Source organism: Pipistrellus hanaki, assembly GCF_964339955.1.
Source record: "Pipistrellus hanaki genome assembly, chromosome: 1".
Taxonomy (NCBI): domain Eukaryota; kingdom Metazoa; phylum Chordata; class Mammalia; order Chiroptera; family Vespertilionidae; genus Pipistrellus; species Pipistrellus hanaki.
Genome location: NC_140503.1, coordinates 2003648 through 2027678, shown reverse-complemented (window position 1 = coordinate 2027678; position 24031 = coordinate 2003648). Strand labels below are relative to the sequence as shown.

The 24031-nt window shown below is 57.0% G+C and overlaps 1 protein-coding gene across 1 annotated transcript in view; it reads right to left on the bottom strand.

Moving 5' to 3' along the window:
- CDC42BPB (CDC42 binding protein kinase beta) overlaps positions 1 to 24031 on the bottom strand; it is a 74074-nt gene that overhangs the window by 32622 nt on the left and 17421 nt on the right. Inside the window, exons 2-5 of the mRNA XM_084896498.1 lie at positions 7944 to 8035; positions 4384 to 4467; positions 1699 to 1794; positions 619 to 767 (exon numbers count right to left, since the gene is read on the bottom strand). Coding sequence (XP_084752624.1) covers positions 619 to 767; positions 1699 to 1794; positions 4384 to 4467; positions 7944 to 8035 — 421 coding nt within the window. The remainder of the gene's footprint in view (positions 1 to 618; positions 768 to 1698; positions 1795 to 4383; positions 4468 to 7943; positions 8036 to 24031) is intronic.

Here is a 24031-nt window from a genome sequence, read left to right as displayed (position 1 = left end):
CAGTGGATAGAGCGTGACCTATGGACTGAAGGGACCTGGGTTCGATTCCAGTCAAGGGCACATGCTCGAGTTGTGGGCTCAATCCCAAGTAGGGGGACATGCAGGAGGCAGCCGATCCATGATACTCTCTCATCAATGATGTTTTTATCGCTCTCTCCCGCTCCCTTCCTCTCTGAAATCAATAAAAACATTATAATATAATATAAAGAAATTAAAAAGACAATAAAATGAAAGCGAAGGGGGTGTTGAGCACTGAGAGCCGGGAGGGGGGGCCCCGCCGGCCTCTGCGGGGCAGTGAGTGGCTTCCCCAGTGACGGCAAACGGCCACCATCTGATCGTCACCAGCAAGCCTCACAGCCCCCTCCTCTCCCACCCGCGTCCCTCTGCGAGGCTTTGCAGAGCTCGTGGCCAAGGGCCCTGGGGGTCGGCACGCCAGTGAAGTGGAGCTGAGAGAGAGGAGACACGGGGTGGGGACCCCGCACGGGCTCTGGGGCACCAGGGACCGAGGACATCAGCTCTCCCGTCAGTGCCGCCGGGACCTCTGGTGCAGTGCCGGCCGCTCAGTGTGACCACCTGGGACGGGTCACCTGGAGGACCGGTCTCCGGGGGGGGGGGCACCTGTGCACGTAGTGGAGCTGGTGGATGGAGTCGATGGCCAGCACCATCTCCCCGATGTAGAAGCGCGCCATGTCCTCGGGGAGCTTGTCCTCGAACTTGCTGAGCAGGGTCAGCAGGTCGCCGCCCACGTAGTAGTCCATGACCAGGTACTGCGAGCGGGGGGGGGGGACAGAACACGGGTCCCGTCAGCACTGCGCTTGACGAGCAGAGGCCCGGCTTCACCGCGGAAGCCGCGGCCCTGGAGCGAGCACAGGCCGGGACCGCCCTCGGCACCCGCACCGCCGAGCTATCACAAGCCCGGTCACCGCGCCGCACCACAATGGCACCGAGGCTAGGGTCAGAGTCACCCCCAGGCCCTCCGTCACAGAGAGAGCACACTTGGGCCAGAGAAAAGGGGAACCAGCTAAAACCACAAAAAACTACAGCTCTCATGAGGAAAGATAGTAAGCTCACGAACAAACCAAGAGCGAAGCACTTGGGGTTCACCTGTGGAGGAAACAGAAAGCCCACTGCTGGAGCAGAAAGTGAGCCCGTGAGCCAGACCCGCTCGGAGCTCTCCTCCGCACGGGGAAGGCGGGGGACAGGCTGGGCTGTGGAGACCCCCTGGGGCATCCCACCCGCCACAGGGACCTGGACGGACGGACGGACGGACGGACGAGCCGTCCCCCAGAGCCGGGATGTGCCGAGCCTCTGAACTGGGGTGGGGCTGCTGGTCCGGCCTCCCGGACCCCTTCCTTGCTGCCGGCTTCCCTGTAAGGGACGGACGCTCTGGTCTGAGCAGGTAACACACCAGCCGGGGGAGACACGCTGCCTGGAGACCAGCCAGGGACACGCACCGAGAACACGGGCAGGGGCACCGCTGCAGGCCCAGGCCCACGCCCACCCCCTCCGTCACGGCTCACGGGAGGGACGAGCGTGGACGGGCCACAACGAGGAAGCACGGCCAGTCGCCAGCTGAGAGCCCACGACTAAGCCAAACCCCCGTTTCACGGAGCCAGGACCTACGTCAAGGCCGGCTGTCGGTTCTCTCAGTGTTTAGTGAGAGCGCGAGGGTGTCAGAACCGCGGCCGGACCACCTACCAGGTAGTTCTCGTCCTGGAAGGCGTAGTGCAGGGTGGTGATCCACTGGCAGTCCCCGTTCACCAGCACGTCTCGCTCCTCCCGGAAACACGCCGTCTGCAAGGCACCGGGGCGTCAGTGTGGGTGGGATCGCCCGCAGGGCGTCCTGAGCAGAGGGCCCGCTGCCCGGCTCCGGAGGCGTCACCTGTCCTCTGGCCTCCGCTCGCTGGCACCCGGCGCACACCGTCTCCCCGGCGGCTGCACCCCATCCGCAGCACACTGTGCCCCTGAAGGCCGGGCCCCGGCCCTCCTGCTCCCACACCCACCCCTTCCACCCGCTGTCTCTAGGCCCACGCTGGAGAGTCAGCTCACTAGTGGGGATGGGTCGGCAACAGCTTCTGGGCTGGGCCCCTCCCATCCAGTGCCACTTGACTCCTCTTCACAGGGTCCGCCTCCTGGGGGCGTGTCTGCCATCACGGACCCACAGTCTAGCAGCCACGTGACCGGCAGGATGCACACACACACCTGCTTCCTCGCCTGGGTGGTTATTTTTTTTTTTAAATATATTTTATTGATTTTTTACAGAGAGGAAGAGAGAGGGATAGAGAGTTCGAAACATCGATGAGAGAGAATTATCGATCAGCTGCCTCTTGCACACCCTCTACTGGGGATATGCCCGCAACCAAGGTACATTCCCTTGACCGGAATCGAACTTGGGACCCTTCAGTCCGCAGACCGATGCTCTATCCACTGAGCCAAACCGGCTTCGGCTGGGTGGTTATTTTTAAGGAACGTGGCCTCTCTGCAGGATACTGATGCACACCTCCTAATAGAATTCTCCCATGAGGACCATGGCCTGGAGCATGGGGGTAGAAGCCTCTATTTTTAGACTCCACAGTTTTGTTTGTTTTTTAAAAGCTTTAATACACAGGTTGCACCTGTATTAGAAACAGCCATGGGTAACGATGTGGAGAAAAGGGAATCCTCATTCACTGTTGCTGGGATTGCAGAGTGGCGCAGCCACTATGGCAAACAGGATGGAGATTCCTTAGAAAATGAAAAATAGGGCCACATGACTCAGCAATGCCACTGCTCAGTATTTATCCAAAAAGGACCAAATACATTCATTCAAAACAATATACGCACCCCTATGTTCACCACAGCATTTCTTACTAGAGGCCCGGTGCATGAAATGCATACTCAGGTAGGATCCCTAGGGCTGGGTGGTGGTCAGGGCCAATGGGGGCCTTCCTTTGCTCCACACCGCCCCCTGGTGGTCAGCGCACATCATAGTGAGCAATCAAACTTCCGAGGGGGACAATTTGCATGTTAGCCTTTTATTATATAGGAGGATGGTGAAGATATGGAAGCAACCCAAGTGCCCATCAACAAATGAGCAGATAAAGATGTCAGCCCTGTACAATGGACTATAACTCAGCCTTGGAAAAGAATGGAATCTTGCCATTTGCAACAGCAGATTAGCACATGTGTCAAACACAAGGCCCGCGGGCCAAATCCAGCCCGCCAGGCCTTGCAATGTGGCCCGCACCGCGCTGTCATCACTGCACTCCGCTGTTAGTTTATGACATTGTCAGTTTATGACTGTTCAGTAAACCATTCGGCCCGCGATTTAGGCTGGATTTTAGATTTTGGCCTTCTCTGATTGAGTTCGACACCCCTAACCTAGAGGGTACTGTGCTCAGTGACTAGACCAGGGGTCTTCAAACTACGGCCCGTGGGCCACATGCGGCCCACAGAGGAGTCTGATCCAGCCCGCCAGGTTTTTTGGGCAGTGAGTGCAGCCGAGGTGTTACAGTAGGAATTAGTAGTTCATATAGTCTGGCCCTCCAGCTCTCTGAGGGACCGTGATCTGGCCCCCACTTTAAAAAGTTTGAGGACCCCTGGACTAGACAGACAAAGCAGAAACATTCCCGCAGACAGAGAACAAGCCGGCAGCTGCAGAGAGGGGCAGAGACAAGGCGAGGGGAAAAGCAGAGGCAGGAACACACACAGGAGTGAGCGGGGTAACTGACGGATCAAAGGGGAGCTTTTAAACAGTAAAAGCAGCCAGGTCTTCAGCATAATGACAGTAAAACTCCTCTTTACTGAGGACTTAACGTAAGATTTCACTCCTTATGTGTGAAACTTGCAAAAACACAGGCCCGACGGAGGCCTGGGTGCAGGTGTCAGACAGAGGCCTGTTCTCTCCAATCTCAGCGGGACCTTCACCGTGTGCTTTCTCCTCACGTGTTCTCTCCTCGGCTTCTTTAAAAAGGAATCCTGAGGCGGATGTGTCCGGGTTCTACTGACTGGAGGAGACGTGAGGACGCGCTGGCCCACGGTCCACCCTAGCAGCCCCGCCCAGCCCCGGACTGGGGACGTTCCAGAGTGGACGCTCGTGTTCTCCAGCACCCACCCACCACCACGCCCGGCAAAGCCCACTCTTAAACTGGGGCCAGCACGTCACCGTCCAGGAAATAGACGTCTTATTCAGCTCCGTCCAGACGTGAGGGGTTCTCGGGCAGGACGAGGGGACCCTGGGCGGGGTGAGGGGACTCTCGGGAGGGGAGAGGGGACAGGCGCAAACACCGGTGCAGAGGGCCAAGGGGGGGAGGCGGACATCTGATGCCAAGAGGTGGACATCTGCGCACTCTTGCCCAGAAGGAAGGCCGAGGAGGAAGGCGGGGCCTGGCTCCTCACACTCACCTCTGCTCTTTTCAGCATCTCCCACTTATTGAGGATTTTCATGGCATAAATGCGTTCAGTGTTCTTCATTTTGACAACAGCAACCTGGAACACAAACAGAGTGTCATACAAGCGCATTTTCATAAAATCACAATGAGATAGGAACTGCCTGGCAATGAGGTGGTAAGGAAAGTAGTTTTCTATGTAAATGAGGGTTTGCTCTTTTAACCATCAGAACTTGATTGGAGCCACACAGCAATGTGAATGATCCATCACACCCGCTCAGGTAAAAAAACTTCAGTGCTAAGTACTGGGTGCGTAGTCTTCTACTTGGGTTGCGTCTGGAGAGTTTCGTAATAAACCTTTAAAAATTCGTCAACAGCAAAACCGGTTTGGCTCAATGGATAGAGCGTTGGCTTGGGGACTGAAGGGACCCAGGTTCGATTCCAGTCAAGGGCATGTAACTTGATTGCGGGCACATCCCCAGTAGGGGGTGTGCAAGAGGCAGCTGATCGATGACTCTCTCTCATCCATGTTTCTAACTCTCTCTCTCCCTTCCTCTCTGTACAAAATCAATAAAATATAAATATTTTTTTTAATGTATTTTTAAAAATTCGTCAACGGCTCCCAAGCTTCGCTCCCGGCATCCATGTGCACCATCCGTGCTCATGCTTACACGCCCGCTGGTGCTCAGGTATCTACCTCACTCAGCTCTCAGGCAATGTGCTCAGGATGGTGTTAGACACGTTAGACTCGGCATGCTGGCTGTCAGCATATTCTTCAAAGTACAACTCACATGCCACCTCTTCCAGGAAGTCCTCTGGGACTTCCTGATCCCTGCCCAATCTCAAATGAGTTCTTCCACTGCCACCAACACCAGATGTGATGTCTGTGCCATCCCGTGGCACTTCCTGTCCGACATAACTGGACTGTCCGTTGGCCCAGGTCCCTGTCACAGGCCATAAGCTGCGGACTGACAGCAACTACCTTCTGTGAGAGAAGCAGACTTTTGCTGCGAGCGGAGGCAGCCCACGGCAGGCGTCCAGCGGAGCCCCATTCTCTTCCCTGCTCTCTGCCCAGCACACGCCATACTTCGCGGTCTGCAGAGCGCCAACGCCCCGGCACCTCCCGGCTGGTGCCGCACGAAGCACTCCCGCTCGCTCTCAGTCCAGGCCCCAGCCCTCCACCTCACCCGGTGCCTGCTCTGACGGCTGTTAAAGTGACGTCACAATCACTGTCCGGCCTGATGATGGAAGCCCGGCGCCACCCCATCTCGTCACGAGGAGAGAAGAGTCCAGTGCGCAGCTCATGCCAAGAGCCTCCTGACCCCAACACTGACGAGCAGCGGCAGTTCCGGTGACCCCCGGCGCCATCAGAGACTGACACTGGGCCCACTCCAGAACAGCCACGGGGTCAGTAAGACGACAGAACCAAGAGTGCAGCTTTGGCCGGGAGTATGGGAGCATGCACAAGGTCCCCCGGCTGGACACAGGAGGCTGGCTGGGGAGGAGTAGGTGAGAAGTGCCGGTGTGGAGCCCAGGCCACGGGGCCAGGGAGGCTTGCCTGGGGGTTGAAGTGGGGGTGCAGGGGTGTGTACAGAGAGGGGGAAAGCTCAGAGGGAGCAAAAAAAAGGAGAGACCCCGAGGGCTTCCGCAAAGGCCTGGGCAAGGATGTGCTTCTCTACCTTGAAGGAATGTGGAAAGTGACCATTGCTACCTTCTTTGAAATGCAAAACAGTTTTGTATCAAGTTCTTTGGCAAAAAAGAGCACTAAAAAGAACTACAGCTCAGCTGGTGTGGCTCAGTGGTTGAGCATCAACCCATGAACCAGGAGGTCCCAGTCAGGGCGCATGCCCGGGTTGCAGGCTCGATCCCCAGTAGGGGATGTGCAGGAGGCAGCCGATCTATGATTCTCTCTCATCACTGATGTTTCTCTCTCTCCCTCTCCCTTCCTCTCTCTGAAATAATTTTAAAAATCAGTAAGAGTCACTGTAAACAATGTGGGCACAGCAGTGTTCTCTCCTTCTTTCCTTTCCCTCCTGCAGGGCCACTCTCCGGCGCTGTCTCTCCCTGCCCCTCGGGGCCCCTCCGGCGTGGACACTGGCTGCAGAGCTGCAGGGCCGGGCCTGGCAGGCTCCTGGACAAGGACGACAGCGGTGTAAGCACAGACGGGACTGAGTCCGGCCGGATTTCACAGGCTCTCTCTTTCTTCTCACCGAACAAAAGACCACGCCGTCACAACCACCCTCAGCGCAGAGACCTGCTAATTCTGCGCAGAGCTCAGTCTCCTGTGGCTCCTTTAAACCAAGCTCCCTGCTGGTGGCACCAGGAGAGCCGCTGCCCGGGGGCCCGTGGGCTCACAGGAGAGGCGTCCGGAAAGCAATAGGAGGGAACCTTCTGGGGAGAGAAATGCTTCTACCAACCGGGGTGCTGGCTGCACAGGCGTACGCTTCTGCCATGCTCCAAACGTCCACTGAGCCGGGCATTTTACATGTCATTACACTTCACTGTCAACGTAGCCAAACCGAGGAGCCTCACTGTCCCATCCCAGCCACAGCGATGGACTCTGACTGAGGACCCTGGGCCCCTGGTTCTGGGGGACCCTGGAGATCCCATCAGCCTGGGAGGGCCTGGGAGGAGCGGCCATCCCAGAGGACAAGGCTGCCCCCAGGCGGCCCCGTGGTGCTGCCCCCCACCACCCGCGGCTGGGGGAGCTAGCTCTCAGGGAGAGGGATGGAGGAGAGGGGCGGAAGGCAGGGCTGGGGGAATGAGGGAGAGGAAGGGGCCGGCCAGAGGCAGAGGGCCAGCACACGCTGTGGCAGCGGGCTTCTCGCAGGAGCCCGGGGAGCGGCAGGGCGGCCCGCGTGTCTGGCAGAACAGGCAGCAGTGGGACGTTCCCTGAGGCGCTACCAGGCCTGGCTCTTCCTCCGAAGTCAGAGGCTCCGCAGGAGAGACCTGCGCCGGCCAAACTGCTGTCGCTTCCCTCTGAGCACACCGCACAAAGCGCCCGTGCGGCCCACGCCAACTCACTCTGCTCTGCCCAGGGCCCCGCACACAGGCGGCCGGCGGCAATGCCCGGGCTCCGGGCGGCCGGACGCGCAGCTGGAACCGAGCACAGGACGCAGGCGCTCCGCGGAGGCGCTGGGAGGTGGCCACTGGAAAGCCACCTGACCTCCCGCCTGGGCACCTGCCCTGACTGCCCTGACAGCGAGGCTGGAGGAGAGCGCCCCCTGCAGCAGCCCCGCCTGCCAGGGCAGGGAGGACGGCGCCCACTGCAGCGAGGCGGCCACGCTGGACAAGCTGCCCCTCCTGGTGCCAGGCGGGGCCGGCGGCAGCAGCCACAGCAACGAGAGTGACCATATTTCACTCTCTAAGCACTCCAAAGAGAATTAACAAGCGGGTTTTTCACACCTTATGGGTCTGTAAGAAACTGTTTTGGCCAGATGATGCTCAGGGTAATTCCCCAGTCACCAGCTTCCGCTTTTGTTTTACTCTGAACCCCACCTTCCAGGTTCCGTCCAGGCCTCTCCCCAGGTTTCCACTAACCGCCTCTCCCACAACCGAACGCCCCGCCACGCTCACCTCGCCGAAGGCGCCCCTGCCGATGACCTTGATGATCTCGAAGTCCTCCCGCCGCAGCTGCATCTCCCTCACCAGCTGGGTGAAGGGCTTGGCTGAAAGGAGAAAGCGGAGTTAACACGTGTCTTCCGAATGGATGCCACCTCACACCCGACCAACCGGCTACTCTGGCAAGTTACACTTCGTGTGGAAAACGCTTACTTTTAAAACATGCAGTTTTGTGCTAAATAATGTGGATGTTTGTCAATAGCACCTACAGCAACACCGGTTCCGACAAGACCCTCACCGCAGAGCCCCGCCCGCGGTCACGGGAGGAAGACCCAGCGGCCGGCTGCTACCCGGGAGCTGCCGTGGTGCTGCCCGCGCTGCAGCAGCTGCGGCCGATGTGCTCCAGGAGCAGCGGAGGGTCCCCGGAAACGGACGCCCGGGCCGAGACTCACGTGGCTCCTCCCACAGGACCCTCCACGCTGCGCTCCTGTGCCCGCACAGCCGCCCAGACCGAGTGCACTGTGACCCTCACTGTGGCTTCTCCGGGCACGCACTCGCTCAACAGCGGCCCACTCCTCCCCCCGGCAGCTGGGAGCATGGCTTGATGGGAAGGGCCTGCAGATGTGCCCAAGGGGAGATGAGGACACAGCAGGACTGGCAGAGCCCTGAGCCCAACACTAACGCCGGCCCTCCACCAGAGGGTGGGGCCGGGAGGGACAGGCCGCAGAGGGAGGCACGGGCGGGAGCGGCTCAGGTGCAGGCACGGGAATAGGGGTGGCTGCTGAGGGGCCACAGGCTGCCGTCCTGCAACGTGCCTTTTGGGAAACGGATCTTAAGCTGGTTTTTAAGAAACAAAGACTCAGAGAGACCCCTGGTTCCCCCACGCCCATGACCGGCCTCCAGGAACCCAGGTGGAAACCTGCTTACGGAAGGGCGCCCGGGCACTGACAGGAGCCGCCGTTCCGTTACCCTGCGGCCCTCTGCTTCCGGTGGCCCAGCCAGAACGTGGGGCGTTTGCTCCTTCTCTGCCCGTGAACTCCCTGCTTCCTTCGTGGAGCCCAGACCCCGGCCTCTCTCAGTCAGAAGGGCACCTCAACCTCTGCCAATGCAGCTCGGGGTGTCAGTCACCTGGCACCTCCGTACAACTTAGGACATTCCTCCCGATAACCCGTCTCCGTGAATGGCCCTAGAACAGCTCAGAGCCTTCAGAGCGGAGCTGCCCAGGGCTGAGCACAGCCGCCCTCCCCTCTGTCCTCGGAGCCCCAGCTGGCACTCCTGTGAAGGTGCCAGGAGCCCAGCGTCTTGTGACTTCCTTCCAGGAACACAGAGCAGGTGGCAGAGCCGGACCGGAAGCCACACGCTTAACCTCCGACCCCGCTCATCTCCCCTCCCCGCCCCCGGCCCCGCAGCTCCTGTCAGTGCCGGGCGCCCTTCCTTAAGCAGGTGTCCATTGTCTACACCCACCTCTCCCACACCCTCAGGCCTACATCCTTGTTTTATGCCAACTCTCGTTTTCTCTGTCCTTCTTTCTCAGCTCCAAACACTCCCCCAGGGGGAATGGGCGTGGGGGCGGGGGGGGGGGGGCCCGGGGGCCCGGCTCTCTCTGTGCCGCTGTCTTACACCGACATCCGCATGGTCTCCAAAAGCAGCCCTGGAGTCCTGGCTGCTGCCTGGGCTCCACGCCCATCACCGGCCTGGCTCTGCCGTTTCTCCTCAAACAGCCGCCAGGACCGCGAGGCCATCCCCTGGCTGCCGTCCGCGCCCAGGGGGCTCGTGGTGCCGTCGGCGCTGAGCTGCGCCCCGGCTGCAGTGCCCAGAGGCACAGAGACAGGAAATGGAACACAGGCCCCGAGTTCTTGTTTTTTAAGGCCAGGGTAGAAAAACCTGTGCTAGAACCTCAGGTCTGAGCCTCATGTTTATTTCTTTCAAACATGACCAGAAAGAACCCCGAACACTGCGCGGGGAAATGTTTCAACAGCCACTGAGACCACACCCCGCTCGGGAGCTTTTGGGGGAACCTTCCATTTACCACGAAGACCAGCACCCCCAGTCCGCAGCCACGGTCCGTTTCCCCAGGGCGCGTCTGGAAGGAGCACGCCAGGAAGGAGGGCTGGCGCTGTTCCCACGCTGCTCCCAGGCAGGCCCACACTGCAGCCGGACACCCCACAAACCGGCGCCCAGAGCAAACCATACAGCAACCCGGACCGCCAAAGACCCCCACTGCACCCGAGCCCCCGCATCATACACGCTCTATCCTGCTCAGACATACTCAATGTTGACATAACTTGTATTCTGCTTTTATTTTACTTCTTATATTTTCAGATTCCTATTCTACTCAATTTCATTTTAATGGACATATAATCCTATCCTATATAATAAAAGGCTATGCAAATTGACCCAATGGCAGAATGACCAGTCACTATGACGCACACTGACCAACAAGGGGCAGACGCTCAATGCAGGAGCTGCCCCCTGGTGGTCAGTGGGCTCCCACAGGGGGAGCGCGGCTCAGCCAGCAGCCGGGTTCATGGCTGACAAGTGCAGCAGCGCTTAGGCCACATGTGTCAAACACAAGGCCCGGGGGGCCAAATCCAGCCCGCCAGGCCTTGCAATGTGGCCCGCACCGCGCTGTCATCACTGCACTCCGCTGTCAGTTTATGACATTGTCAGTTTATGACTGTTCAGTAAACCATTCGGCCCGCGATTTAGGCTGGATTTTAGATTTTGGCCCCTTCTCTGATTGAATTCGACACCCCTAGCTTAGGCTGTCAGTCAGACATCCGCCTAGGGCCGGACTTCAAGAGGGGCAGGCCAGGGCCTCTAGTATTTCAATATGTTGGCACACCAACAATTTTAAGATCATGTATCTATTAAACACATTGGTTGAACATTTAAGTCTCAAAATTATTATTTGGTTTTGGTGAAGAAATTTGCAATGAACATGATCAGGCATGGAGCTGTACTACCTTAAGTAATTTTTAGAATGAAATACCAGGACTCTCCAAAGGGCACTAACCTTTTACGGTTCCCACTATCTCCTGAGTCAGCTGTCCTGTCTCCACACCAAGGCCACCGCCCTCCCTGGCAGCGTCCCCGGCAGTAGCCACCCAGTCGGTGACCTGCTCACCGGCCATGTCTGCGTCTGCTTAGATAGTGTGTGCAGTGCTTTACTTTGGCTCTCCCAACAAGAGCTGCAAACATCATTCCTTCATTCTGTTCTGCGTTACCTCTTAATTATGCTGTATTGATTGTATAAAATTTATTATTTTTAATAAAAATGAATTAACTCCTTTATCCTTTGTCATTTTTTTATATATATATTTTATTGATTTTTTACAGAGAGGAAAGGAGAGGGATAGAGTTAGAAACATCGATGAGAGAGAATCATCGATCAGCTGGCCCTTGCACACCTCCTACTGGGGATGTGCCCGCAACCCAGGTACATGCCCTTGACTGGAATCAAACCCAGGACCCTTCAGTCCGCAGGCTGACGCTCTATCCACTGAGCCAAACCGGTTTCAGCGTATCCTTTGTCATTTTATTACTAAGCTATATTTAGAAAGTTGTAAACTCTTTTTTAAAAATATATATATTTCGTCGAAACCGGTTTGGCTCAGTGGATAGAGCGTCAGCCTGCGGACTGAAAGGTCCCAGCTTCAATTCCGGTCAAGGGCATGTACCTTGGTTGTGGGCACATCCCCAGTGGGGGGCGTGCAGGAGGCAGCTAATTGATGATTCTCTCATCGATGTTTCTAACTCTCTATCTCTCTCCCTTCTCCCTGTGAAAAATCAATAAAATATGTTAAATAAATAAATAAAAATATACATATTTTATTGATTTTTTTTTTTTAACAGAGAGGAAGGGAGAGGGATAGAGAGTTAAAATGCCCTTGACCAGAATCAAACCTGGCTCCCCCCAGTCCGCAGGCCAATGCTCCATCCACTGAGCCAAACCAGTTAGGACAAAGTTGTGAACTCCTTAAAGACCTGATATTCTACCTTATTTTTTTTGCTGAATGGCTTTTTAAATAGTTAATCCATTATTCACCTGTTGGCTAGAGAATGTAGAAGTGTGGTGTTTATTTTATTTTAGGATTTTAAATAGGTTTATATTGATATCAGAGAAGGGATAGGGAGAAAAAGACACAAACATCAATGATGAGAGAGAATCATTGATCAGCTGCCTCTTGCACGCCCTCTACTAGGGACCAAGCCCAGAACCTGGGCATGTGACTGACCGGAATCGAACTTGGGACCCTTCAGTCCACAGGCCGACGCTCTATCCACAGAGCCAAAGCAGCGAGGGCGGAGTGTGTAATTTCCAGTTATAACATCCCTGTGTACTAAGTGGTCTGATGTGTTTTGCCCACCTCTGCTATTCCTCCACACGGGCAGGAGAGGCCGTGCTGCTGTGGCCCAGGGGAAAGCCAGCTCTCACTCAGGCAGGGAGGCAAGTCCTAGGACGCCATTGGTGGCCGTGCCATCCTGTGACAAAATGTCTTCATCCATGAAGTGGGCCAAAGGTCCCTCCGACCCACGCAGGAACCGTTAACAGTGACAACTGAGGCCCAGGAGTGCAAGCACCTGGTGCCACGGCTGCAGCCTAAGGGCCTGCTCTCTTCACCTCTGACCTTCCCTCACCTGCGGCACCCTCATCAGTGCTGCTCCTGCGCGCTGCCAGCATTGGTGCTGCTGCGTTTTCCCGCCTGTGCCAACCCGAGTGACCGCAGATTTACCAGGGCTGTCGATAAGCAGGGGAGGCTCTGGGCACAACCCTGAGATGAAAGCGTGAAAAGGAAACGAAGGCTTGAGCAGTGGGAATGGCGCTCCTTTTTCAGCAGACGGCACCTTAAAGGGCCCAGGGAAAATCCACTAAAAGGTTCCTCTTCCTAAGAATACGAATATTTCCAGAAGGTTCTAAACCACTGTGCCGGTACCAGTGTGAACATTACAGACTAACTACCGTGTTTCCCCGAAAATAAGACATCCTCCGAAAATAAGACCTACTTACAGGTTTCCTTCTGAGTGAAATATAAGGCATCCCCCGAAAATAAGGCCCCCCCCTAGGCTAAACATGAGAGATTTGGTCCACTGATTCTGAAAGAAATGGAGTCACAAGAAATTCACCAGGAAATTCAGGAATTGGATTGTTCCAGAAGATGATATGATTGTCATTGAATAAATGAGTAAATTCTTAATAATGTAGGATTCACAGTTTGTCTGGTTTGTGTTGACAACTACCGTACTACCGTACCGTATACAGGTAATAAATTTCCTTTATTTTCATTTAACAATATGTACCCTATTCTTCTTCATGGAAAAATAAGACATCTCTTGAAAATAAGACCTAGTGCATCTTTGGGAGCAAAAATTAATATAAGACACTGTCTTATTTTCGGGGAAACAGGGTAGTGGCCCAGTGCACAAAATTCGTCCATATTAAAGGGTATTAGAGGAAATATTTTATTATTGCTATTTGCCCTTTCTCTATAATAGAAGTGTCAGAGATGGAAAAAAAAATTAGTAAAATGTATATGAAAATCTCCCTCCTATCAGAGTCAGGGGTACGCCGTAGGACCCAGAGTCAAGTCCTGCCCACCCACAGGCGCCTCGAAACCACACGAGACCCAAACCCAGCCAGCCTCGGCCCCTCCCTAGCCAAGCCCCACCGGGAGGAGGGGCACAGCCTCAGGTCCCCCGTCAAGCCCCGCCGGGTGCGACCTCAGGTCCCCCAGCCCAGACCGTGCCAAGCAGCCTCAGTCCCTGCTGATCACTGTTATGGCACGACGGTGTGACGACCATTTGCTATTAGCCTGTTATACATTACATTATACATTCGCTAAACCCAGGACAGAACACCCAACCCTGGTGCAGACCGTACAGGCACGGAGGCCATGAGCTCACTCTGACAGGATGTAAGCAGGTGACAAGGAGAGTGACATTTCAAACAGGGTGTGAGCCAATGTCCACACAGGGCCATGGGGACCCTGCCATCTGTCAAGAGACAGAAACCAGAGCCATTATTTGAACGAAGAAACTTTAATGCAGAGAACTATCAGCCAGGTAATAAAGAAGCGACGCCGACCACTGGGCTATCGGGGAGCAGATGCAGGAAGCCCGGTCAGGAAGGACCAAGGGAAGGCGTGGTCCTGCTCAGGCCCTGTGCTGCTGCTGCTGCTGCTGGGCTTCTAAGCTCCAGGTGTGGCTTCCTGGGGCTGGATCCGCTGAGGCGGAGCCTCCGCCAGCGCAGAAGCCGACCCTGGGACCCGCCACCACCACGAGAAAATGCGTGGCTGTCACAAAGGAAGAGGGGGCAGGCAGCAAGCTCAAGTCCCTTTCTTTCCTTCCAGGTGGAGCCAAGAGGAGTGGTGCTGGGTGAGGACGTCGCGCTGGGCACAGGGTGAAGTGGAGGGCACACAGGAGGCTAACGGGGCGAGGACTGGAGGCCAGGTTCCTGGTCAGAGCAGGATCACGGGAGGGAGAAGACCCCAGCGCTCGGTGAGACCGGGAGGCCCCGGCGTGAACACCAGACGTACATGCGTGTCCACAGAGTACAGCTCAGCCCACGGAGCGGCGGGCGCAGCTACACCCCAACAGCAGGCCTATCCAATGGCAGATCTCGGTTTCGAAATACCTGCTGCAGCAGAGACACCCGGCTCCGCGCTCCAGAGCCGGGCCAGCAGGCACAGGCCAGCCCTGCGCGCCAGGAAGACGGGGAATCCGCAGGAGAGCGGACAGTCACGGGTGATGCAGGCACGGACACCGGGCCCCGGTGAGGCAGGACGCTATGAGGGTTAAAGCGGGTGCGGTGGGACAGTTACAAAGTACAGCCACCCAAGCCCCCCCTCCTGCGGACGAGCGGCCCGCGGTGCGGGCTGGCAGACTGCCTAACCTGGCCACCGAGTGAAGGTCATCAATCACGTGACGGAGAAGGCGCGGTCACCTGCCCGAGTTACATAACCTGAGCTCCACGCGAGGAAACGGAAGGCAGGCGAGCGCACACCGAAGGAGCCCTCGGCAACATGACCAGCCTGCACCCTCCCTCTGCCCAGTCTCCAGGGCACGGAGTCAGGGGCAGACTAGGACTGCTCCAGGGCAGGACCAGGCTCCGTGCACAGAGCTCTGCCGGACACCAGGCCGGAGAGGGTCTCTGGCTGAAAGGCAGAAAACCATGGGCAATGAGGACCTGATGCCTCCCTTTGCTTGTTTGTTTAAATATGTATTTTATTGATTTCTGAGAGGGAGAGAGAGATAAAAACATCAGTGATGAGAGAGAATCATTGATCGGCTGCCTCCCAAAGCCCCACACTGGGCATCAAGCCCACAACCCGCATGTGCCCTGACTAGGAATTGAATCGGGACCTCCTGGTTCGCAGGTCAACGCTCAACCCCTGAGCACACCGGCCGGACCCCCTGTGGTGTTTTATCTGAGCCGCTGGAGGCGCGGGAGGGCCGTGTGAGGAAAGAGGGCCGTGTCTCAGGACAGCAGCCCCGAAGGCATGGGGTGCTCCTCTCTGCCCCGCGCCAGCGTGCCCTCGGGCTCAGCCGCTCTGTGGTCCTAAGTTGGAGATGGTCTTACAGATGCTCCCGATCAAACAGGAAAGGAAGACACAGGCTCCCAAGGCCAAGTGCCACGCGGAGGAGCCAGGGACAGATCTCCCTCCGAGGAAGGCCTCCTCAGGTAAAGGCCAGCTACCGCTCTGGCCTGGCACAGACAGCCGTGCGGAGACCTGCTGTGCCACAGCACCGCCCCGGCAGGTAGGGCGCAGGCACCGGCACGGGGGGAGGCACCCCCAGGTGCCGCGGTCTAACCTCTGGCCCGGGAGGAAGGGGCCGAGTGTACTAAGCCCCAGGCAGAACAATCAATCACGGCTTACCCCGTGAGAACTGGACCACAGGCGAGAGCTAAGAGCAGGCTGGGCCCAGCGCGGGCGGGGAGCAGCCACTCCCTACAGGTACCCTGGGGGAGGGTGCAGCTCAAACCGCCGAGGCTCATTCCCACAGCTCAGGCTGCAACACACCGAAAGAAGATTAATCCTATCCCCGAGTTTTTGGACAATGTGCTTAAACTACACTACATGGGTTTGGTTTGTTTATCTCTAAGATCATTTTTCAAATGACAGATACCGTCCCAGGGCGTCAGCCACAAACCCCCGAAAGAGGAATCGTGTGAGAAAGCAGAATGAACTCCCTACTGCGCTCCAGGCGTGAGCCCTGCCCGCTGACAGTCAGGCCGCATCCCCACGTGCGGTCAGACTGGGGAGAGCCGGGGCGGCCTTCACCTCCCCGGCTCACAGCAAGCAAGGCTCGGCCGAGTCGGCGAGGAGCCCGCCGGGAAGCCAGGTGGGGACGCCGCATGGAAGTCCTCATTCCAACAGGCTGTGTCACAGGAGGCCACCTGCCTGGCCGCTGCCCGGCTCCGACCTCGTTTCGGGCCTGCCTCTGTCAGCCACGCCCTCCTTCCCCTTTGCTTCCTCTCCAGCTGCCCTGCCATTGCTGAGCGACCCCCGGACCACCACAGGGTCTGGCCTCCTGCGGAGGCGCACCCCCCCCCCCCGAAGCCGCAGCCCCGGTCACGGTCTGCAGCGCCGTCCTCTGGGCCCCGCCAGGCAGAGCCTGAGCAGGGCCAGTGACCGTCACAGCACCCGCCTCTGCAAACACCAGTGGGCACATGCTTTCTGAAAGTGCCCGCTGGGATGACGGAGGGACAGAGCCAGCGGTCACCTGGACAAGCCACAGAGTGCAAGGAGGGCACCGACAGAAGACGGCGACGGGTGTGGGGCCTGTGGGGAGACAGCCATCCTCCAGGCCATTTATTCTGAGTCATTGGCAGCATCCACACACACACCTGAATTTAAGGAAAAGGGTAACGGAAGGTGCAGGGTATGGGTCATGGAATGAGGGCGGGGCGCTAAGCTCCCCAAGACCTGGGCGTCAGTAACGAGAAGGCACATCCTCACGGTCAGGCAGGCTGTGAGCCAGTGTTCAACCCCAACCCCGCGGGCCGGTCTCCTGCAGTCCCGGCCTCCCAGGCGGCTCCTCACCCGCTAGCCCAGTGCCAGGACATCGAGAGCGCATGCGAGGGTTACCATGGACGGTCCCACAGCACATGAGCACTATGCCCAGCACGTAGCAAGTTCTCATTAAACAGAGCTCCTGCCATCACCGGGTGACATTCTGCCTCCTAATCACTTATTTTGCATTATTTATGTGTCACATTTAACAAGTAAACCAACGGTATCATCAAAACCACCCGGCATCCAGCCACATGACCAGCCCGCAAGGCAGCCTTGCTCCACTCGCCTTCCACCGGCAGGTCACCCAGGGACGCAATCTGTAAGCTGAGCACCAAAGGCCACCCAGCCCGGCGCACGCCGCCCGCAGCAGGCCGCCCGCAAGGCTCCTGCCGGGGGTGGGGGGCAGGGAAACCGACCTGCGAACTCCAAACCAGTCCGTCTCCGCCAGGACCCGCCCCAGGCGCGAGGGTCACGGGTGCCCGGCGTCACCAGCATCTTACCGCGGCCCCAGAGACCGCAGACGGAGGGAACGGGAGCGGCTCCGGTGACTTCACATTTCGACCGCACGGGGCCCCTTTTCCTCCGTGGTGGCCAGTTCAGAACTTCCTTGTCACTGTGACACAGGGAGGGCCTCTGGAATGAAGTCTGCCTGAGGGGAAGCTGACGCACCGCAGGCCGGGCTGGAAGCGGGTCTGTGCCCGGGGTGCGAGCTGCAGACCCCGGGAAGGGCCCGATGGCACGCACCTCCGGCCTCCAAGGACAAAGCCTTCGGAAAGATTCGTTTTTTTCCGAAGTAGAACTCTGAGCAGAGAAGTTTTATTCTCCATCCTGTCTGACCTCATGTTATAAGACAGGCCAAGGCCAGGTCTCTGGGCGCATTAGCCCTGCCCACTAATCCAGGGCATCTCCCAGCGCCTCTGCCCCCGCACGCCCGTGGGAGCAGCCTCAGCCTCGGCCGCGGGGGAAAGCCACGGGTCCATCCCATCGCAGCCCCGGCCCAAGGCGGACGCCATGTCTGCGGTCTGTGTGTGGTCAGGGCCCGGGGCCTGGCCCCGGGGACAGCCAGCTCTGCCGTCTCACCGTCTGCGGTCTGAGGTGACAGAGGGAGGAAGAGGAGGCACAGGCCCGGCTTGGAGACGGCCTGTCGGCAGGGCCACCTCTAGTACCTTCCCCACGAGGCTACCTGAGCTGCCTCCTGCTCTGGGGCCTGCCCTCGCCAACAGACACCAGAACGAGTGTGGGAGGCTTCTGCTGCCCTCTGATGTACCCGTTCCAAAATTTAACTCAGAAAAAGCACAACTTAGCACGGGTACGTCCTTCACTGGAGCGTGCATCACGAAAATAAAGGCGGCCCTGGCCAGTGTGGCTCAGTGGATAGTGTCAGCCTGCAGACTGAAGGGTCCTGGGTTCGACTCCCGGGCAAGGGCACATGTGCAGGACGCAGCCGATCGATTCTCCTCGTGGATGTTTCTCTCTCTCCCTCTCCCTCCCTCTGAAATCAATAAAATTATATTTTAAAAGAAGGGAAAAAAAGAAAGGCTGGCCATCCACTTCCCCTCCCCGGACCCAGCCAGGTCCTGCTCCTTCACCGCTGCTTAGCTTTCTAGGGCTGTCAATCCTCCCCTACCGGTCCCTCCAGCACTGTCTCCCAGGCCCTTCTTTACCGACGTTGCTCATAAACCCAACAGCTCTGCAGACTCTCCCTCCTGAGAGGAGGGCCGGCTATCGGAGCACACAGAGCCAAGGCTTGCCGCCTGCACTGCCCCCTGCTGGCCGCAGGCAGTAACCAGCAGCACCTTCTGCTGGCAGTAGTGTCAGCTTGTCCTAGGAAGTGCTCAGTCCTGGGGGAGGGGCTCCGCTTTCTGATCCATCCCCAGCATGGTGGGAGGAATGCAGGCCTGCAGTCCAAATTCTTCCCAATCCCTCTTCACAGAGCAAAGCCGCCACAGGGACCCACCCGCCACAGGGACCCGCCACAGGGCTGCTTCCTGCCACTCTGGTCCTCCTGGAGTGACGGAGGCGGGACAGGAACACACTGCGTATTTCACATAGACGAGCAAGGTAAGACGATAAAGAACTAAAAGAAACAGCTCTATGGGTGGGATTCTATCCCAGTGAGGCTGTTAAAGTGAGAGAAAAGAAACCAACTGGGAGAGTACAAAGGAGGGAGCCTGACATTTTTTTGGAAAGAGGGCGTGGAGGAGAGGCAGAGGCAAAAACACGCAGTAAGAGCTCAACCAGCCATGAAGTCCGTGCTGTGTGAGGCAAGCACGTGTGGGAGCCGTGTGCAAGCGTGGGTGTGCACACTCCCAGGCAGGCCGGGTAGAGCAGCGGCTGCACACAGCACGGGGAGTGGACAGGCTCTGGGAGGCAGGCCGGCGGCTGCCGTGTAAGCTACCTGCAGGCGTGGAGAGAGGTCTGGCTGCGAAAGTAGGACAGGCCAGCTGGGACACCGGCACCGACCCACGGCGAGGAGCCCGCACTCCTGCCCGGACGAGTGCTGGCTGACCGGGGTGAGGAGCTGGGTAAATGACCATGGGACCGTGAGTGACGTAAACCCAGCAGCTCTGCAGCGGGGGCACGCTGCTGCCCTCCACAGCGATCTCCCTGAGAGGCTCACGTCTAAAGCAGAACTGATGGGACCAACTGTGTTGAGCACCTACTTCTGCCAGGAACTATTCTAGGCAGTTGGATAGGTTTGTGAACAGAGTCCCTGCCTTCGTGGTGTTCACATGCTAGTGGAGAAAATCAAAACATACATGCAGTAAGTGCACTGTGTAGAAATCATAAGCCCTTTGGATGAAAGAACCTGGGAACCGGCGTGTGGTGGCCAGGACAGCCACCTTCTAGGTGCCCGCGGGCGGACAGAGCGTGGAGGGGGTGGTTGGACTGAGTGTGGGGGGCCTTCCTGCAGGACCTTGGAATGGAGGTACAGTGAGCCGCTCCAAACCAGTGCTTACACCTCACGGACGGAGTGACCGCTGCAGACCGGCGCTCTCCCAGTCCAGGAAAGTGAGCGGACGCCGGCCCCAGGCGCTGGCCGGCAGCGAGGGGGCAGGATGGAGCGGAGCTCAGGCAGGCAGTGGCTATTCGGGGCGGATCCAGGAACGGCGCGGGCTGGGGAACTGGGGCACTGGCTGTACCGCTGGCATCAGTCAGACCCGGATGCCATCCCCGGGGAGCCGGCAGGGCTGGGGAGGGACTGAGGACTGGGCCCGGAGCTCCTCTAGCGCTGGGCGGAGAGAGGAGCGGAGCGGGCGGAGCCCAGAGGAGCCGGCGCTGAGGCAGGCAGCGGGGCTTCACGGAAGCAGTCGGACTGCGAACTGACCGCTAGCTTTGGCCCAAGGACACCACAGTGGCCTCCACAAAAGCGGCCGTTTTGAGGGTGTGGTGGGGGACAAAAGTCTGATTAGGGAGAAGGGAGTGGAGACAGTAAGAACAGACAACTCTAAAGAGTTTTGCTGCTAAAAAAAAATGTGCCCAGGTGATGTGGCTCAGTGGTTGAGCATCAACCCATGAAACAAAAGGTCACCAGTTCAGTTTGCGGTCAGGGCACAGGCCTGGGTGTGGGCCCAACCCCCAGTAGGGGGCCTGTGTGATGTTTCTCTCCCATTGATGTTTCTATCTCTCTATCCCTCTCTTTCCTTTTTAAAAGTCAATAACAAAATTTATAAAAAGAAAAAAATGCATGGATTATATACTTGCATTTTCAACACGTTTTAGAAACGCACACACATTCTCACACACACACACACACACACACACACACACACTGACCTTGGAATGGAGGTAAAGTGAGCCGCTCCAAACCAGTGCTTACACCTCACGGACGGAGTGACCGCTGCAGACCGGTGCTCTCCCAGCACAACACCCACAGAAGGCTCACTCCATGGCCTACCAGACGCTGACACAGGCCAATGCTGGCGAAGGTGACAAGACAAACGGCCACAGAACACAGCCCTTCCTCCAGCGGCAGTGGCCCTCGCTGCGACCGTGACGCGCCCGGCCACTGGGCGGCCTCCTGGGACCGCGGCCTGCACCAGCTCCTCAGGCACCCAGCAGCTCTGAGGGCCATTCTGGGGGGAGCAGAGACAATGATTTCACTCACTGTTTCTCTTCAGTTTTTCTGATCATTCTCTACTGAATTTTGAGTGAAAACTATAATTCTGATTAATACATTGATAAGCATACAGACTGCTTTATCAAATCAGCTACCGGGATTACCTGCATGGTTTGGTGCTACAGATTTCACGGCGGCCAGACCTAGGCAGTTCAGACCAACAAGCCACACTTTTGGCAAGTTCAGCAGCGCCACGCCACGCCGCGCCGCGCCGCGCCACGCCACGCCGCGCCACGCCACGCCACGCCACGCCACACCAGAGATGGTTTTCTAACTCCAAATCTGACTCGCTCACAAGATACGTACGCATCTAAGAATCGTAGTGACTGACCACTACGATTGGGCCTCGGCACTCTGTCCGGCAGCTCTGAAGATGAAAGGCAGTACACTGTGCTGGGCACCCTCGGGTCCGGATGACGCCGAGGGTCAGCTGGGCAGGACCCCGCGTGACCCACACTGAGGGCGGGCGCCCTGCCCATCACCAGCAAGAGGACCCGGGAAATGAGCTCAGGCCGGCCGGCAGCGGGATGAGGAATCTAGGCAGAGCCCTCGCTGCATCCCTGCACAAAGCCACGGCCGTGCTGGAGACGGGATGCCCCCAGCCTGAGGGCGGCGGAGAACGTGAATGCCGACACCCTTCCTCCCCGGACGCCTCGGGTCAGCCTGTTGGACACTGAGGGTCGGACAGGGGCTCCCGTTAGAACGAGTCCTGCCTCACTCTCCCAGTTCCCGCCTCGGAGCCTGAGACTGGCTGCCGGTTCTGGCAGACACTAACCGCAGGCGTACAGCACAGGGCGCTGACAAAACGGTACCTACTTAATAAGCGAGGAAGCCACAACCAAGCGGGCGGGAGAGCAACACTAGAAAGTAAGAAGTTTGCGAAACACCAGCAAATTAATACACTCGAGGAAGGCAACTTAATTTCAGGGGTCAGTAATTCGGGGGCATTTTTAGCAACCAAATACTACCCACCACTTCCTGCCATGATTAGGTCACATGTGCGCTGGTCCCGTTGGGGAGACGAGAGGTCTGGCCTCAGACAGCAGGTCCTCGGGTGACAGTTTCCTCGGAGCACTGCCGAGATGCCGTAGGACCCTGTCACACTCCTTAGCTTACGGGAAAGTGGGTTCATTACACGTTGTTTCGCTTAAAGTCACAGATCCAGGACTTGATGTACTTTAAATTTATTTTACTCTCTTCCATCCCAAATCCTAGATAATAAAGAGGCAATATGCAAATTAACCCTCACACCCTCGCAAGATGGCTGCCTACCATCAGGCTGGCAGGGGACTTAGTGAAGGAAGACCAAACAACTGAACAGCAGGCTTCGTGGGCAACCAGGCCAGCAGGGAAAGCGGGGGGCCACGAGGGGCAACCAGGCTGACAGGGAGGCAGTTGGGGGCAGTTGGGGGCAATGAGACCAGCAGTTGGACATCCCCCGAGGGATCATAGGTTGGAGGGTACAGGCCAGGCTGAGGGGACCTCCCCGCCCATGTACGAATTTCGTGCACCAAGTCTCTAGTATTTGATAAAACATTAGCCCTAATCAGTCTGGCTCAGTGGATAGTGTAGGCCTGCGGACTGAAGGATCCCAGGTTCGATTCCAGTCAAGGGCATGTACCTTGGTTGCGGGCACATCCCCAGTAGGGGGTGTGCAGGAGGCAGCTGATCGATGTCTCTCTCTCACTGATGTTTCTAACTCTCTATCCCTCTTCCACTCTGTAAAAAAATGAATAAAAAATTACAAAAACACAGAAAAACATTAAACCCACCGCGTCTAATTTCTGAACACCTGCATGCGTGTCAGAGACGCCCTAACAACCTCTAAAGCCTGCAGCACGGGGCTGCCTGCTTCGGATAAGGAAGCAGACGGAGAACACAGGCCCAAGTGCACATAAGCGCTTGGTATTTTTATTCCTTGTTATGACCTGTGCTTCTTCACACTTCTTAAAACGTGAACACGGTCCATGTTACACGTAAAGCCCGTGTAATTTTAGCAAACCAATGCCACCCCAATAAAGTCAATTGAGATTTCTGTTTCCGTTTTAAAAGACAGGAAAAACTTAACTCCACTTACTTTCCTCGCTGTCCTGACGTTACCAGCGTGTTTTCACTCAGCCCCCAGCGCTGCGTCTAACTTCCCGGGGCACCAGCACCTCCTCAGCTCCAGGCCAGCTCCGGTGACCACTCAGGTGCTTTGAAAACTGGTCACCCAGGAAACAATCTCCCCGCTCTCCTCCATCACGCCCCCGTTTGTGTCTGTAGCTCTTAGGCTGGCATGTGTGCCTATGACCCAGTCATGATGCAAGACTGCTCAGAGCAGCTCTATTTAACTGTCAACAGCCAAGTGCAGCCCACGTTGTTCACGAACAAAGAATCCATGCAATGGGAACCACCAGCAACAACACCGCGGCCTCCTGCTCAGGCGTGACCACGAGCTCGGGACACGGCGCGAGGCTGAGGAAATGGAGGGGAGCACGCGGCTGCGCGTGGGGACACCCAGCAGGGAGGGAGCAGCCGAAGGCGCTGGGACGCTGGGATCGCCATGCAAAGGCGTAAACACGGACCCTCTCCACACCACGTGCACACATTAACTCAAAACGCATCAAAGAAATGAAAGAGTTAAAACTATAAAACTCTTAAAAGAAAATGCAGGTATAAATCTTTGTGACCTTGGGTTAGGCAAAGAAGGGACTCTTAAATATGAAATCAAGAGCATAAGCAAGAACATAATTTTTTAATTGGACTTCATCAGCCCCTGACAGTGTGGCTCAGTTGGTTGGAGTCATCCCGTCAATAAAAATAAAAAATAAAATAAATAAAATAAAATGAAATAAAATAAAAAAGAAATGGTAAGCCACAAAATGAAGAAAGAAATGTGCTAATTCATATATCTGATAAGGGACTTGTATCCAAAATATATAAAAACTCTTACAACACACTAATAAGCAGACAACGCAATGGAA